We start from the raw sequence: 17,894 nt of genomic DNA on the forward strand, positions 1-17,894 counted from the left end.
CAGCACTCCCAGCATGACTGTTCCCTGATGAGCAGCAGAGCCCCCGCACCTGCATCGTCAACGCCCAGCCAGCATTACTCTCCGCTGCCCAAATGTACTGTCTCCACGGGGATCATTATCCCCCAGCCAGCACTACTGTCACCCCCACCAGCATCACTCTTGCCCTGCCAACTTGACTCTCCCTGACCAGCATTATTACCCCCACCAGCATCACCCTCCTCCCCTCCCTCCACCCCCACCTTCCCTACAGCCACCTCAGCCACCTCTCAGGCCACCATCACCATCACAACCACCCAGTCCAGCCCCCAACCACCAACACTCTAAATGCCTCCAGGTCAGCACTTCTGCCCTCACTCTCACCCCTGCCCCTGGCTCCCCCCAGGCATTTCCTAGCTCTCCCATCTCCCTCGATGTAGTCTCATGCCTGTTACCATCCCTCCCACCCCCGCCATCGTCCTGCCATCTCCACCATCAATGAAAAAATATTTATTGAGCACCAGCAAATCCCAGACGCTCTACAGAACATACAGAAGGCACGGCCCCATGCCGAGGGCCACAGCCCCTTGCAAAGCTGCCACGCTGCCAAAAATGGTGGCACATGCAGCTCAGGCACAGGCTGAGGCTGGGGCTTGGCTGGGCAGTGCACTTGGAACGGGGTCCTGAGGCCTCTGCCAGGTTCCAGCTGGGGCGGGGGTCACGTCGCTTCCTGAGAGCAGAGCAAATAAATAATGGAGAGGCAGGGGCAGGGGCCTGAATCCTGTGGTGGAGGGGCTCTGGCGTTGGCTTATGTGACTCCATAGGAGCAAGACAGGTGGCCGGGAGCCCCCACCCCAGGGTGGGGAGGCAGGGCCTGGGGACCAGAGGGTCCTGGGGCCTCCCTGGCACCTCCACTGGGCCCTCGCCTCTGGAGCCAAAGCAGGGTGTGGGGGGACACCCCAGAAGGCACTGCTGAAATGCGGCTAGACTAGAAATGGATGGGCAGAGAGGCTGGGGCTGGGCTGCAGTCCCTAGAGCGGGGCGTCATCAGTCCTCCACTTGGGGGGGTAACCCTGCTGGTGGCCATCGCAGCGGGGGTTCCCCATGCTGTCCAGAGGCACCACCACCTCGTCCGGGTTCGAGTTCTTGTTCAGTTCCACCACGCGGGGTACCACCGAGGACCAGCGATCTGCACCGCGAGCACATCAGAGGGAGGGGTTGGTGGAGAGACAGTGTGCATATATTGAGTGCCTACTGTGTACTGGGCACTCCACAGTGCTCTGAAGGGGTTGGGGGGGTGTGACTATGCTCATTTTACAGAGGTTGAAACTGGGGCTCAAGAGAGGTCAAGGTGCCTCCCCAGGAGAGAATGGAGGAACCAGGATTCAAGCTTGGAGCCGAATGCCCTGAGTGCCTGTGTCCTCTCCAGCTTCATCTTGCATGCTAACAGCTTACTGGACAAACACGAAGGTTTTCTCCACATGGGCACGGCTGAGGAGCTCGTCCTCCCTCCCCAGGCCAGCTCATGTCAACAGTAGGGATGGCCAGGATGAAGCCATGTAGGTGAGGTACCCCAGGCACTCACGGGCAGCAGAGGAAACTCAGGGGCACACTCTCTCATTCTGCAGACACGGACACCGAGTCCCGGAAAGGAGCAGGACTGCTCAAAGCAAACTTGTGATGAGAAGGGACTGGGGCTCCCCTCTGCACCCACCCTTCCACTCACCCCTGCGGAGGCGGCCCACGGTGTGTGAGAAGCCATAATACTGGTAGGTCTCATTCTTGCCCGGGTCCTCATTGATGATGCCCAAGTTCTGGTTCCAGTGAGACCAGTTCACCTCATCCACCCTGGTGGGGCCCAAGCAGAGGGTCATGGGGAGCCCCACAGAGATGTTCCCTATGCCACCATCCCCAGCACACCCTCCTTTTTTTGTTATGGTAACATTTACGTAACAAAGCTGGGAATGGTGGCTCATGCCTGCAATCCAGCACTTTGAGAGGCCAAGGTGGGTGGATCATTTGAGGTCAGGAGTTCAAGACCAGCCTGGCCAACATGGTGAAACCCCGCCTCTACTAAAAATACAAAAAAAAAAAAAAAAAAATTAGCAGGGCATGGTGGCCCGTAGTCCCATGGTGGCCTGTAGTCCCACTGACCCAGGAGGCTGAGGCAGGAGAATCGCTTGAACCTGGGAGGCGGTTGCAGTGAGCCAAGATCATACCACTGCACTCCAACCTGGGGGACAGAGCGTGAGACTCCATCTCAAAAAAAAAAATTGGTTGTGTGTGTATTTGTGTGTGTATTGGTTGTGTGTGTGTGTATGTGTGTGTGTGTGTGTATTGGTTGTGTGTGTGTATGTGTGTGTATACACACACACAAAATTTCCATCTTAATCATTTTTGAGTATACAATTCAGTAGCATTAAGCACATCCACATTGTGTGACCATCACTGCTGTCTATTTCCAAAACTCTTCCATTTCCCCAAGCAGAAATTTTTTCTTTTATCCTTCTTTTGAGACAGGGTCTCACTCCATTGCCCAGGCGTGGGTGCAGTGTCACTATCACAGCTCACTGCAAACTTGACCTCCCAGGCTCAAGTGATCCTCCCACTTCAGCCCCCCGAGTAGCTGGGATTACAGGCATATGCCACCACACCTGGCTAAATTTTTTAAATTTTTTTTGTAGAGATGGGGTTTCACTGTGTTAATCTTGAACTCCTGGGCTCAAGCAATCCTCTTGCCTTGCTTCCCAAAGTGTTGGTACTACAGTCACCACGCCTGGCCCAGATAATATTTCACTGTACGCATAACCCACATTTTGTTTATCCACTCATTTGTTTTCACATATTATCTTTTTTTATTTTTTACATATTATCCTATCTATTCATTTTTGTTTGTTTTGAGACAGAGTCTTGCTCTGTCCCCCAGGCTGGAGTGCAGTGGCACAGTCTCGGCTCACTGCAACCTCTACCTACCAGGTTCAAGCAATTCTCCTGCCTCAGCCTCCTGAGTAGCTGGGATCACAGGTGCCCGCCACCATGCCCGGCTAGTTTTTGTGTTCTTAGTGGAGATGGGATTTCACCTGTTACCCAGGGTGTCTCAAACTCCTGACCTCAAGCAATCCTCCTGCCTTGGCCTCCCAAAGTGCTGGGATTACAAGCGTGAATCACCACACCCAGCTAGGATTTGAGCTTTGGATTCAAACTGAACAGAGGCTGGGGGTGGTGGCTCACACCTGGAATTCCAGCATTTTGGGAAGCTGAGGTGGGATGATCGCTTGAGACCAGGAGTTTGAGACCAGCCTGGGCAACATAGCAAGAACCCCATCTCTACAAAAAAATTAAAAATTGGTCGGACATGGTGGCATGAGGAGGCTGAGATGGGAGGATTGCTTGAGCCCAGGAGTTGGAGGCTGCAGTCAGCTATGATCACACCACTGCACTCCAGCCTGAGCAACCCTGCCTCTAAAAACAAACATAAAAAATGGAATTGAACTGATCAGCTGGCCTAGGAGGTGGGTGCTGTTATCGTTCCCATTTTACAGACGAGGAAACTGACTTTGCCTGACTCCAAACATTCTGCTTATGCTCAGCCAGGTGCAGTGGCTCAGGCCTGTAATCCCAGCACTTTGGGAGGCTGAGACGGGTGGATCACGAGGTCAGGAGATCAAGACCATCCTGGCTAGCACAGTGAAACCCCGTCTCTACTAAAAATACAAAAAATTAGGCGGGCGCGGTGGCAAGCGCCTGTAGTCCCAGCTACTCGGGAGGCTGAGGCAGGAGAATGGCGTGAACCCAGGAGTCAGAGCTTGCAGTGAGACGAGATCGTGCCACTGCACTACAGCCTGGGAGACAGAGCAAGACGCCGTCTCAAAACAATCAAACAACATTCTGCTTATGCTTTATGCTGACAACCACTTTAAAGAATGAATCAACTGAAAAGAAAAGATTCATGAAGGGGTTCACCTAAGAAGCTGGCACTCCCTGTGCCTCTGGAACACAGAGTCATTCTGCAGATGGGCTGGGTGAGGTCTCCAGCCCTGGAAACTGCAGATTCCTCAGCTTCCCATTTCACCCAAGGCACTAGAGCCCACCCCACTGTTTGCTAGATAGAGGGTGATGCTCTGAAATGAACCCACCATCCAAGTCTCTGCTTCCCGCTGAGCAAGGAACAGGGGAGCCTGTGGTGTCCCAATGCGCGTCGGGCACTGGCAGAGCACTTCTCATGTGCTGACCTGTCTAATCCGCACCACCAGCCTAGGAGCCCATGCGATCATTGTCTCATTTCACAGATGAAGAAACAGGCTGAGAGAGGTGGGCCAACTTGCCTAAGATCGCCTGGTGGAAATAAACTCTGCTTGGGCCTCTTGGGGCCTCAGTGGCTCCAGAAATTGCAATGGGTAGACGACGCTGGAGCAGCAGGGGCCCCGAGCCAGTGGGGACGGTTCCGCCCTGCCTGCCCGGCCCCACTGCCCCAGCCTCACCTGAAGCACCACCTGCGGTCGGGAGTGCCGTCTGAGCTCTTGCCCACAGTGACCATCTCCCCGGAGCGGAAGGCCTTCCTCAGGAACACGGGGAAGGAGCGCTCAATGTCCAGGATGGTGGTAGCCCACTGCGGAGAGGGAGGGTCAGGAGGGACCTCAGTGAGCCTCACAGCCCGTGCCTGCCGCTCTGATGGCGGAAATGAGACAAGCGGCCAGGGTGGGCCCAGAACTAGGCATTTACACTCCTACCGCCCCCTAGACACAGGATGTAGAAACTCAAACACCCACAGGTGGCAGGCAGGAAAACAAATGGGTGAAACAGGATCAGGTGCAGAAAGGCTGCAGTCCAAGCCCCATCACACTGACACAGCAGTCGCCACTCAGTGCTGAGAACATGAGGGAGGGGTGGAGACTGGGGCGAACAGGGAGCAAATGCCCCCATTTAAGAGGGTAGCTGCCACTTACCCCACCTGAGGGCTCCCAGGCAGGAATTTGGACCCTGCACTGCCTGGGGCTTCCAACTTTTCAAGAAAAGCCGGAAATCTGGATTTTCATAGGGAAACTCTTAATTTTTAAATTTGCAGTTTTTTTGTTTTTTTTTTTAATATAATGGTCTGAGGCTGGGTGGAATGGCTCACACCTGCAATCTCAGCACTTTGGGAAGCCAAGGCCTGCCGATCGCTTGAGCTCAGAAGTTCAAGACCAGCCTGGGTAACATGGTGAAACCCCATCTCTACAAAAAATACAAAAATTAGCCAGGTGCAGTGGTGCACACCTTAGTCCCAGCTACTTGGGAGGCTGAGGTCGGAGAATCACTTGAGCCTGGGAGGCAGAGGTTGCAGTGAGCCAAGAGCGTGCATTGCACTCCAGCCCACAGGATGCCCTGTTTGCATCCTGTAATGCCCAGTGGGGAAACTGAGGCCCAGTGAAGTAAGCAATACAGATAAAGGTTAAGAGCAGGCCGGAGTTGTTTCCCTCAGACGCAGTCCTGGGAGGACAACCTTGGGCCTTTTTTTTTTCACTGCACCATTTTCCTGAAATGCACAGTCAAAGTAAATATGGGTGCTGTATTCCTGGGCCATGGGGCAGCACTGTTTATTAGGACACCAGGTTTGGAGGCTGCACCTGGCCTGGGAGGGCTGTGATCCCAGGGCCTGCGCTTCCCAGGATTGTATAGAAAGCTTTTGGGAAGTAAAGGCTGCAGCTCCCCGGGGCCAAGGCAGCCCCTATCCCCACTGGTTTCTCCTCTAGGAAGCATGCTCACGGTTGCTAGTAAAAGACCCCCGTGAGAATGCTGACATCCCTGTGCTGGCGTGCTGAAGCATAAAAGCTGCCCCCTGGGCTCAGCATGGGACACCTGCTGAAACGCTGATGGCCACTGAGCACTTTCTGAGCTGGCAGAAGTCACTCAGTCATGCCGGGTGGAGCCAACTGTGTCCTGTGAGCTGAACCACAAGGAGAATCTGAGTCCACTGCTGGTGGCCAGGCAAGAAGCCACCTCGAAATTCATGAGGCAGCTCCGGGAAGTCAGCAGCAGCCTCTGATGCCCATTTTACAGACAGGGAAGTGGAGGCAGAATGAGAAGACACGGCTTGCTCAGAATGGAAGGCCGAGGAAGCCAGTCGGGTGAGTGTCCTTAGAAGGACAAGGGTGGCCGGTGGGATGGGGCTGGGGGCCCTGGGGCCTCACCTGCAGCTTCCAGATGTGCTTGCTCTCCTTGGAGACCTGGCCCACCGTCTCGCCCATGAGGGCAATGAGCATGTTGAGGAGCAGCACAAAGGTGAGAATGATGTAGGTCACCAGCAGGATGATGAAGACCACGGGGTACTTGGTGCTGCTCAGCATCTCCAGGTCGCCCATGCCGATGGTCAGCTTAAACAGGTCCAGGAGGAAGGTGCTGAAGGTCTCGCTGTCGCGGCACGAGGGGTAAGTGGGCACTGTGCAGTTGGTCTGGTCCTCATTGCACACTTTCAAGTTGGCACACGGGTTCAGGAGGGAGACCAGGGCTGTGGGAGGGGTGGGGGTGGCACTCGCTGAGTGTGAGGACACGCACAGAGAGGTGAGGGTGTCATTTTCATTTGCTGGAGGGGAAAGCTGAGGCCTAATGAGGGGAGCACCCTGGCCCACACGCTGACCTGTGTCACCCTGCACGTCAGCCAAGCCACACCAAACCCAGGTCCTCCTGATCCCAAAGCCTTTGAAGCCTTTGCTCTTTCCATAAACTCTTGCTGATAGGAAGAGGTTTTCTCTCTCTCTCTCTCTCTCTCTCTCTCTCTCTCTCTCTCTCTTTCTGTGATGGGGTCTTGCTATGTTGCCCAGGATGGAGTGCAGTGGCTACTCACAGGCGCAATCTCACTACTGAAAAGCATGGGAGTTTTGACCTGCTCTGTTTCCAACCTGGGACAGTTCACCCCTCCTTACACAACCTGGTGGTTCCCTGCTACTGGGAGGGAAGAGGTTTTCAGGATCTAGTCCAGGGAGGGTCTCAGTTTTCCCCACCAGGGGACATTTGACAATATCTAAAGACATATTGGGTTGTTACGACTGGGGGTGGGGGTGCTACTGGCATCAGGTGGGTGGAGGCCAGGGGTGCTGCCCAACACCCTGCAATGCAGAGGATGGTCCCTGCCACTAAGAATGATCTGGTCTCAAATGTCAATAGTGTTGGGAAATCCTAATGCAACCTACCATTCTTAGAGGTACTGGGGGCTCTGGAATGTCCCTATTCCCAGGGGCAGACTCTCTCTCTGACAGCTTCCCACTGCACCCCAACCCAGAGAGGAAAAATGGGGGCTGAAACCAGGCACCAGTCCTGACTGTCCCCGAAGCCATGTTCTCTAAGGGGCCTCTCCTGTTCCAGACATCTCAAACTCATCATGGTTCTCCTTTCCTACTAAGCCCAGGTGAAGCTTCAGATTCCTTCTCAACACAGTTTGGCAGCAACAACCTGTCCCTAAACCAGCCAGGGAGGGGAGCATGAAGAAGGCTCAGTCCCATCAGTCAGTGGGGCATAGAATGTCATATTGCCTGCAACCAGAGATCAGAGTATGCAGATTTCAACTCATATGCTAATGCTCTTCAGTTGTATAGCACCTTCTCAACAGAGAAGGATTCTGAGACCTTGTCTGGACTCACCAGAAAAACTGTTCTGTGATCCATTAGTAATGTCTGCTATGGGCACCAAAGTGTGGGAAGAGAAGCGTGTGTGTGTCCTGTTTATGTCATGTCAGCCTCAGAACCAAGATCTAGTGCATCCTATAAGGAGAAGCCCTGTGACTGAGCTGACTGCTCAGCTGCTACTCTAACCCTTGTTTCTGCTCGGTTTCAATAACTAGGACTGCAGTAAGGCTAGATCGCTGACCTGAATCCCAAACTGCTGAATCCTCAACACTGTCTAGTTTTTCCAGTGTGATCCCTGGAAGGGGAAAGCTGTACCCTGTCCCTATCTCCCTAGTGAAAACCACAATTCCACTTCCCCCCAATAATCCACATAGAGCCTTGGCCACCGTCATGGGTTAAAGTATCACCCTCATGAGATTCCTGTGCCAGGCTCGTCCCCAGATGAACCTGCTCAGATGTGAATGTGTCTGGGTCTAACCTGAGCTGGCCACTCCCCTTTGGATGCTGGGCATTGATGTCAGATCACCCACCCCTCAGGGACCAGCCCAAGGACTTGGTCAGTTTCTCCAGCCCTGGTCCCTGGTCCTTCCCTCATGGCCCATGCCACTGAGGTCCCAGAATGCTTCTGAGTGGCATTGTGACATCAGGGAGAAGGTGTATCAAAGGGAGCTGATGTCAGGCTTTAAGAAAATACCTGGGCTAGTAGTTTAATTATTAAATTTTATCCTTCCATGTATCCATGCCCCTTCAATGTAGCTTTACAGCTTCTCCCACCAAGAAGTGGAGTCTAGGCCAGGCACGGTGGCTCGTGCCTATAATCCCGCACTTTGGGAGGCTGAGGTGGGAGGACTGCTTGAGCCCAGGAGTTCAAGACCAGACTGGGCAACATAGCGAGACCCTGTCTCCACCCAAAAACAAGAAAAAAAAGAAATGACGTCTATTTCCCCATCCGTTGAATTGAGGCTGGCCTTGGGACTTGCTTTGGCCAACAGAGTAAGGCAGCAGTGATGCCATGCCAGGAGGTGTCCTTGAACACTTCTGCTCATGTTCTTGGAAGCCTAAGGCTACCATGTGGACAAGCCCAAGCTAGCTGGCCAGAGATGAGTGACCACGTGGAAGATAGATAGCAAAGCCCCTCTAACCAAGTCCATACTAGCCAGCCTGCCAGCTGACCACAGGCACAAGAGCCTGTAGGGATCAACCAAACCTGGCCCAGGGCAGCACAGCCACCCAGCTGACCCACCGACTCATAAGCAATAATAAGTTGGCCTGGTACAGTGGCTCACGCCTATAATCCCAGCACTTTGGGAGGCCAAGGTGGGTAGATCACTTGGGGTCAGGAGGTCGAGACCAACCTGGCCAACATGGTGAAACCCCATCTCTACCAAAAATATAAAACTTAGCCATGCATGGCGGCACACGCCTGTAATCCCAGCTATTCGAGAGGCTGAGGCAAGAGAATCGCTTGAACCTGGGAGGCAGAGGTCGCAGTGAGCCAAGAGCACCACTGCCCTCCAGCCTCAGCTACAGAGACCTTGCCACAAAAAAACAAACAATAATAATAATAATAATAAGTGGGTGCTATTTTAAGCCACTAAGCTTTAGGTGGCTTCCTTTGTAACAATAGCTGACACTCTAGTTTTACCATTCACTAGCTTTTTTTCTTTTTTTTTTTTTTGAGACAGAGTCTCGCTGTGTTGCCCAGGCTGGAGTGCAGTGGCGCCATCTTGGCTCGCTGCAACCTCCACCTTCTGGGTTCAAGCGATTCTTGTGCCTCAGCCTTCTGGGTAGCTGGGTCTATAGTTGCGCGCCACCATGCCTGTCTAATTTTTGTATTTTTTGGTAGAGACAGGGTTTCGCCATGTTGGCCAGGCTGGTCTCAAACTCCTGACCTCAAGTGATTCACCCACCTTGGCCTCCCGAAGTGCTGGGATTACAGGTGTGAGCCACTGCACCCAGCCACCATTCACTGGCTTTTGAACTTGTGCTAGTTATTTAACCCTCCTAAGCCTCAGTTTCCTTTTCTATAAGAGGGGATAATAAAGGCACTTAGCTTACAGGCTTGTTGGGGGTCAAGAATGGAAACGTTACTTAGTCTAGTGCCTGGTACACAAATAAGAACTCAGTGGCCGGGCATATTGGCTCACACCTGTAATCTCAGAATTTTGGGAGGCCGAGATGGGTGGATCACCTGAGGTCAGGAGTTCAAGACCAGCCTGGCCAACAAGGTGAAACCCTGTCTCTACTACAAATACAAAAAAAAAAAAAAAATTAGCGGGGCGTGGTGGCAGGAGCCTGTAATCCCAACTACATGGGAGGCTGAGGCAGGAGAATTGCTTGAACCTGGAAGGTGGAGGTTGCAGTGAGCTGAGATTGCACCACTGCACTCCAGGCTGGGCAACAGGAGTAAAACTCCATCTCAAAAAAAAAAAAAAAAGAACTCAGCAGGGCTGCTATTGTCCCCAATATATCATGGCTACTGTTCCCGTCCTTGCACCACCCCTGCCAGGCCCACCTGAGCACCCAGAGCTCACCTGAAGCGTAGCCGATCATGAAGAGCAAGTAGACCAGCAGGAATCGGAAAAGGTCCTTGAAGAGGATCTAAAGACCCCAGTGGGATTATGGAGGCAAACAGGAGACATGTGGTTTCTCACTTTCCCCATTTCTCCATCTCCACCCTGGTCCCACCCCAGTGTCCAGACCATGCCTCCTGCCCTCACGGTACCCGGCATCCTCAGGTCTGCAGGCGCATAAGTGTGCATGTGGTGTGTGTGGCTCCCTCCAGGAACACACGAGTCCAGAGGGCCCTCCCAGCCCGTACCTTCTGGATCATGATGCTATAGGTCCCCGTCAGCTTCAGCCCACGGGTGAAGTAAAGGGCATTCATCCAGCCCAGGACCAGGGCAAAGACCATCACGGCCAGGTAGGCCTCAATCCCTGCCAGGTAGAGGGCTGCTGAGACGATCACCAGGACAGAGTAGATGAAGCTGCAGTGCAGCAGAGACCACAAGAGAGGCCAGAGGGGAGAGGGGACAATGAGGCTCCGGAGGGGGAGACAAGCCTCCAAGCCCTCCAGGGTATCAGGACTTCCCAATGCCTTCTAGACCCCCAGGAAAGAAACAAAGTGGATTAGCAGGGTTCCCCAGCTTTCTGTTAACAACAACATTCAATGAGCTGGCAATTAATCCTGAGGTCCCACAAGATTCTGAAGTGATGCCCCTTGGAATTGCTAAAGACAGATTTAGTGGTGTTCAGTGGAGACTTTGTGGCTAAGTGAATTTCATCGTTCTCCAACTCTAAGGGAAATGTGGAAGAGGTAACACACACGCAGTAACTCTCTCATCCTGTGTCCCAGGCAGACATCATTAATCAATCCCAACTCTTTCCCACTAAACACAGACACAGGTGCAAAATTCTTAACATGGCCCTTCAGGCAGACATTAGCAATCATTCACCAGCATAATTATTTCTATCCATGGTATATATGATAACTCCCTAGCAATCAGAATTTTTCTTTAACCAGAAAACCCTGTTGTTTGTGGCTTTGTCCTGACTTTGGGTTAGAGCTGCCCAGGTTGGGTGGATTCATTCTAATAGAATCACCTCTTTCCTGAATCTGGATGACCTAGCAACCCAAACCCACCTTCCTCACCCAAAACCTGCTGGCCCAGGGACCTCCACTTACTAGAGCAGCTGGAAGGAGCCATCAATGAAGAGAGAATTCACTCCAGGGCATTTCTTCATGAACAAGTCTTTGATCTGGAAGACAGGAGGGGGCACGTGAAAGGGGTGGGGCCAGCAGGAAAGGAGAAGAGGAAAGAGGAGACAGAGAAAGGGACAGAAGATAGGGAGGCAGAGGCTGGTACAGAGAAAAGACAAAGGACTCTTTCCTGTTAGAAAAGGAGAAAAAAGCAGAGATAGAGAACATGGGATTGGAGGAGGTAGAAGAGAAATGGGAAAATAAAAGGAGGAAGGAAAGGAGAAGGACGATTTGGAGGAGAGAGAAGAGAAGAAGGAGAGAAAAGAGGTGCAGGAAGAGAAGAGGAAGAGGAGAGCAGGCAGAGTGGGGGGCACGGGGGCCAGGCACTCACGTTGGTGAAGAAGAACAGGACCCCAGTGAAGAGCGTAATGACCTCGCCAGCCAGCCGCAGGTAGTCCACCGTGGTGCGGTAAGGGTACGGTGGCTGGGGAGCAGCAAGGGCACACAGGTCGTCACCCGGCCCCTCCAACATCTGGCCCCCAATCCAGATGTTCCCCCAGACCCAAAACATCTGGATCCCATGTAGCCTCCTCCTTCACTCTCTTGCTCCTGAGTCCCCCTCCTCCCAGCTCAGGGCCACCCCTGCATGTTGGAGGGCGCCTCCCCAACCTGTTCCTAAACCTTCTCCAGTTCCTCCTACAGGGGACCCAGAGGGACGAGGTTGTGCCCCCATCCTGCATGGCTCAGCCAGTGCCTGCCCCAGCCCCTGCCCGGTCCCTGGGCACTCACTGTGCCCTCCAGCGGCTGGTAGTAGGCGGTGAGGGTGAAGATGACCATGGCGCATAGGTAGGAGACCACGTTGATGTAGAAGGACACGGCCCCGAACTTGCGCCACTTGTCCCGCAGCAGTTCATTGATGGGCTCCACAGCCAGCATCTCGTGGCGGTTCTGTGAGAGGCAGGGTGGTCAGGGGCTGCCTTCCTGAGGTGGGGGGTCCTGGCAGGCTGCCCCGGCTGTGCTTTCCCCCACCCTCCACCCCGATAGCGCTTTCTCTTTCCATCCATTCCTCAGCTGCGTTCAAGGATTCATGGGGAACTGGACAGATACTGAACATCAGCCCCAAGCTCCCGCACTCACCATTTGAGATTCTGCCCAATTCTGCCTCAATGTGCCTTTCCGCCCTATTCTAGCGTCACAGAACTCAGAACTGGAAAGTCCCTTAAAAGACATTTATTTTCAGGCAGGGCACGGTGGCTCACGCCTGTAATCCCAGCACTTTGGGAGTCCGAGACAGGCAGATCACCTGATGTCAGGAGTTCAAGACCAGCCTATCCAACGTGGTGAAACCCTGACTCTACTAAAACTACAAAAATTAGCCGGGCGTGGTGGCGGGCACCTGTAATCCCAGCTACTCCTGAGGCGGAGGCAGGAGAATCACTTGAACCTGGGAGGCGGAGATTGCAGTGAGCCTAGATTGTGCCACTGCACTCCAGCCTGGGCGACAAGAGCGAGACTCCGTCTCAGAAAAGAAAAAAGGACATTTATTCTCATGGTTCCCAAACTCCAATCTGTGGATAGTACCAAGCTGTTGGCCGCAAAATCATCTATGTAGCTTGCCGCAAGTATAAATCCTGGCCTCCATTCTCAGAAATTCTGATTCAGAGAGAAAGATTGGGAAATTTTTGCCCAAAGATGATAAATGATTGACTTACCACAATTCTCCAATTCTGAACCCAGGGCAGCCATCAATAATTGAGCCCTGCACAATTGTATTCATACAGTTCCCTGGGTAGACACTACCAATCAATCAGTTTGCACCTGAGATGCTAAACCTGCTGCCACTACTAATTTAAATCAAGGTGGCCACTAATTAAAAAAATAAGAGAAATGAGGTCTTGCAAGGAAGCCAAGCTCACAGACCAGTAAGCCACAGGGCAGGGTTAGAAGGGTGACCACCTGCACCCAGTCCCCAGCATTTTCTGCTCCCTTTGTATAGATTCCTAGCCCTTTAATGACTTGAGTTTCTCCATAATCATGATTTGTGCAATAACACAGCCACAGAGATGCTCTTGTAGTGTTATTCCTGATAGTTACAGGCAGAAACAAACCCAAGCGACCAACAATAACAGAACGGTTCATTTGAATATGGTACATTTACATGCAGCGACAATATTACCAAAGAATATTTAAAACTACAGAATGATGTTCACAAAATATTGCTAAGTAGAAAAATAAAAAGCTTGTTTTGTTTTGTTTTGTTTTTTGAGACAGGGTCTCCCTCTGTCACCCAGGCTGGAGTGCAGTGGCATGATCTCAGCTCACTGAAGCCTCGACCTCCCCAGGCTCAGGTGATCCTCCCACCTCAGCCTCCCAAGTAGCTGGGACTACAGGCTCGCACCACCACGCCCAGCTAACTTTTATTTTTATTTTTATTTTTGTAGAGACGGGGTTTCGCCATATTGCCCAGGCTGGTGTCAAACTCCTGGCTTCAAGCAATCCGCCCACCTTGGCTCCCCAAAATGCTGGAATTACAGGCATAACCCACCACGCCTCGCTGAAAAAAAGAGCTTTCAAAAGTTCATATAACAACCACGAATGGTAAAAGCTGACATAATCTTTACTCTGTACCAGGCCATTCTAAAATTAACCTCTTTGGTCCTCCCAACAGCCCCATGGGATATGTATGATCCTTATCCCTAGGTTACAAATGAGGAAGCTGAGACCCAGAGAGGTGGGGCCACTTGTCCTGAGACACACAGCATGTAAGTTACAGAGCCAGGATCCCAACCCAGTCCTACCTGCTCCAAAAGTCCACCTTCCCACAAGTCTTGCTCATTTCCTCACATGCCAGACACTGTTCTGGGCACTTAATTGGCACCTTCTCTTGCAGTCAGCCAACAGATCCACCACGTTGGGCACTAGAGGCTGAGGCTCTCTCCCCTAGCCCAGCCCCAGGGCCCCATCCCTGCTCCCAGCCCTGCCCCTCCTTCCTCGCACCCCATGCCCTCTCCTGGAGCCCACCTCAATCTTGCTGTTGTACACCAGGATCTCCAGCACGGAGGCCTCTTCCCCACATGTGTCCAGGGAGGAGAGGTCATAAAGCGAGGAATATACTGGCCCGTAGGCCCAGTCCTTGAACTTGCGGGACAGGTGCCGTGTGTCCTCATCCGTCACCTCCCGCCGGATGATGTGCTGAAAGATCTACACAGGGGGCCAGGAGGGTCAGGGGGCTCACACTGGAGAGGTCCCCAGGGCTGGGCCCAGCTCAGCACATGACGCCTCCCCAGAAAACAGCTGAGCACCGGCTGCTGGAGGACCCCTTCCTCATCTTGTTTAATTCTTGCTCTTATTATCTTGGTTTACAGATAAGGAGTGGAGGCTGGGAAAAATGAAAGGTGTTCCAGAAGACACTTAACCAGTCAGCTGGAGCCAGACGGAACCGGAATGAGCCTTCAACATCTTAATTGTAATGAATATGTTCTTCGTGCCATTAAAATAGCAATGAATCCATCTTAATAATATGTGAATTATAATACTGACGATCATATGCGGTCCTTCCTGTTACCACTCCTTCCCTGGCTTACACACAGGGAAGCTGAGGCACAGAGAGGGGTTGGGAATTGCCCAAGGTCAGGCAATGTTAGGATTTTGGGGTTTGTTTTTGTTTTGAGATAGAATCTCACTCTGTCACCCAGGATGGAGTGCAGTGGTGTGATCTCAGCTCACTGCAACCGTCGCCTCCCAGGTTCAAGCAATTCTCCTGCCTCAGCCTCCTGAGTAGCTGGGATTACAGGTGCCCACTACCACACCTGGCTAATATTTCTGTATTTTTAGTAGAGACGGGGTTTCACCATGTTGGCCAGGCTGGTCTTGAACTCCTGACCTCAGGTGATCCACCCACCTCAGCCTCCCAGAGTGCTGGGATTACAGGCGTGATCCACCGTGCCCAGCCAGGATTTTGGGGGTTTTTTTGAGACAGGTTCTTGCTCTGTTGCCCAGGCTGGAGTGCAGTGGCACTATCACAGCTCACTGCAGCCTCAATCTCCTGGGCTCAAGTGATCCTCCCACCTCAGCCTCCCAAAGTGTTAGGTGTACAGACATGAGCCACCGAGCCCAGCGGAAGCTAGGATTTAAGCCGGAGCCTTTCTACTGCCTCAGGGTCCTGGAATAATTGCAATTTCAGTAATTTTTGCTACATTTTTATTTATTTATTTTTACTTTGGTTTTTATTTATTTAGGATCTCACTATGTTGCCCAGGCTGGACTTAAACAATCCTCTCACCTCAGCCTCCCAACTAGCTGGCATTACAGACATGTAAGTGAGCACTTATTGCCTCTCCTGGGCTCCTTCCTAAGAGCCTTATGTGGATACCGCATTTAATTGTCACAACACCACACCAGAGGGCACTCTTATATCCCCATTTTACAGACAAGGAAACTGAGGCACAGAAAAGGGAGATGAGATGTCTGAGGTCACGCACTGGGAAGTGGTAGCCCCAGGGCTTGGACAGGTGCTCCTGCCTCTAGGGCACTCCAGACTTGGTTCCCAAACACAGTGACAGTGCCCCCCAGAGGACATTTCAGCAACGTTCTGGAGATATTTTTGGTGGTCACAAGTGTAAGGGAAGAGCATCTGGTGGGTAGAGACCCGGGATGCAGATCAATGTCTGGCAAAAGCACAAGATGGTCCCCACCACAAAGAACCTGCCGCCCAAAATAATCGTGCTGAAGTTGAGAAACCCTTCTCCAGGCCCCATGCTGTGCAGCCCAGAAAGGGGAAGGAACTAGGGCAGGGGCACTCAGCAGGTTCGAGGCTGGGAGCACTGCTGGGCTACAGCCCTGGGACTCACTTTCCTATCAGCGGCGCATCCTGGCTGGTGGGGGTGGAGTGGTGAACATCCATTAGGGTGACATGAGGCAAGAGGCTCAGGGATGAAGCTAAGAAGCTTGGCTGGACACTAGGGAGCCATAGCAGGTTCTTGAGCTGGGACATCTGCACACTGGGGTTGGCGTGTTGGGAGGTGTGTGCACATATCAATAATGAATACCAGCAGCAGACCCTCATGTGTGTGTGCAGAGGGGCACAAGTGGGTGGATCAGCTGTGCCCCCAGCTGTACACTCACCCCAATCTTGCCCGTCTTGGCAGCCATCATTAGGGGTGAGAGGCCATCGTTGTTGAGCACGGCCTCCAGGTTGCTGTCGGGGAAGAGGCGGGCACACTTCAGCAGCAGCAGGTCATACATCTTGGTAACGAACTTGGTGTTCTCACGGGTGTTGTCGGCGATGGCCACCAGCGCGTGCAGCACCGTGTTGCCTCGCGAGTCCTGGCGCCGCATGTCTGCCTTCTTGTGGGGGTTCTCCGTCAGGTAGTTGACAATGTGGGGCTGGTTGGTGCAGGCAGCCAGCGACAAGGGCAGCTCCCCTATGGGCCAGGGTGGAGGGTGGGAGGTCAGCGAAGGGGGCCCAGGGTGGGACTCTGCCTGCAGACACTCGGGGGATGGACACTGTGGCACTCTGAGGATGATGGAGACAGTACCAGCAGTGGATATGAACTGCACGTTTCTCTGGGTGATGCCAGGGTGATAGGGTGTGGCTAGTTAAGGGCACAGCCATGCGAGTCGGAGGCTGTCAGGGACTGGATACATCCAATGATGGAATTATTATTATTATTATTTTTGAGACAAAGTCTCACTCTGTCGCCCAGGCTGGAGTGCAGTGGCACAATCTCGGCTCACTACAACCTCCACCTCCTGGGTGCAAGCAATTCTTGTGCCTCAGCCGAGTAGCCGGGATTACAGGCATCTGCCACCACACCTGGCTAATTTTTGTATTTTTAGTAGAGACAGGATTTCACCATGTTGGCCATGCTGGTCTCAAACTCCTGACCTCAAGTGATCTGCCCCCCTTGGCCTCCCAAAGTGCCGCGATTACAGGCATGAGCCACTGTGCCCAGCCGATGATGGAATTCTTTGTGTGACTTTGTCCCTGAGCTGCACATAATGAGTGCCTTTAAGCACGGGCAAGATTCAAAATATTTCATGAGTCCAGCGATGACAACGGCAGTGGTGGGCTTTGGGCCTGGTGATGTTGGTCCCAGCATAAACCAGATTAAAGGACACAGACAATACAGGCTGGGTGCTGACAACACAGCCCAAGGGCCTCTCATGATCCCCACTGCACAGCTGGGGAAGGTGAGGGAAGTGAGGTCACATGCCTGGAAAGTGCAGAGTGAGGATTTGGCTTTTTTTGTTGTTTTCTTTTTGCTTTTTAAAGACAGAGTCTTGCTCTGTTGTCCAGGCTGGAATGCAGTGGTGCAATCACAGCTCACTGCAGCCTCGAACTCCTAGGTTCAAGTGATCCTCCAGCCTTGGCCTCCGAAGCAGCTGGGATTACAAGCACATGACACCATGCCATCTAATTTTTTTTTTTTTTTTGAGACAGAGTCTCACTCTGTCACCCAGGCTGGAATGCAATGGGGAAATCTTGGCTCACTGCAACCTCTGTCCCCCAGGTTCAAGCAATTCTCCTGCCTCAGCCTCCCATGTAACTAGGATTACAGGCACCCACCATCATGCCCAGCTAATTTTTGTTATTTTTGTAGAGATGGGGTTTCACC

The 17,894-nt window shown here is 52.6% G+C and overlaps 1 protein-coding gene and 1 long non-coding RNA gene across 9 annotated transcripts in view; one reads left to right on the forward strand and one right to left on the reverse strand.

Annotated features, from left to right (window-relative positions):
• Positions 1-467: 467 nt before the first annotated feature.
• The window catches only part of TRPV4 (transient receptor potential cation channel subfamily V member 4), a 52,493-nt gene continuing 35,066 nt past the window's right edge, over positions 468-17,894 (reverse strand). For 4 of the 8 annotated variants that reach the window (XM_074007751.1, XM_045365907.3, XM_065524782.2 and 1 more), the window contains 11 exons: positions 16,402-16,700; positions 14,299-14,478; positions 12,067-12,225; positions 11,669-11,761; positions 11,263-11,336; positions 10,399-10,564; positions 10,112-10,178; positions 6,147-6,463; positions 4,458-4,585; positions 1,703-1,824; positions 468-1,165 (listed from right to left, as the gene is read on the reverse strand). In XM_074007751.1, coding sequence (XP_073863852.1) covers positions 1,008-1,165; positions 1,703-1,824; positions 4,458-4,585; positions 6,147-6,463; positions 10,112-10,178; positions 10,399-10,564; positions 11,263-11,336; positions 11,669-11,761; positions 12,067-12,225; positions 14,299-14,478; positions 16,402-16,700 — 1,763 coding nt within the window. In that variant the 3' untranslated portion in view covers positions 468-1,007. Of the gene's footprint in view, positions 1,166-1,702; positions 1,825-4,112; positions 4,312-4,457; positions 4,586-6,146; positions 6,464-10,111; positions 10,179-10,398; positions 10,565-11,262; positions 11,337-11,668; positions 11,762-12,066; positions 12,226-14,298; positions 14,479-16,401; positions 16,701-17,894 lie in introns of those variants that run through there. The other 4 variants (XM_074007749.1, XM_074007747.1, XR_012420603.1 and 1 more) reach the window with 3 other exon arrangements.
• LOC135966331 (uncharacterized) lies at positions 13,753-14,796 on the forward strand. The gene is made up of 3 exons (XR_010579589.1): positions 13,753-13,875; positions 13,978-14,039; positions 14,643-14,796. It is a non-coding gene; the product is annotated as an uncharacterized lncRNA (long non-coding RNA).

The sequence above is a fragment of the Macaca fascicularis genome, chromosome 11 (genome assembly GCF_037993035.2).
Source record: "Macaca fascicularis isolate 582-1 chromosome 11, T2T-MFA8v1.1".
Classification (NCBI taxonomy): Eukaryota; Metazoa; Chordata; class Mammalia; order Primates; family Cercopithecidae; genus Macaca; species Macaca fascicularis.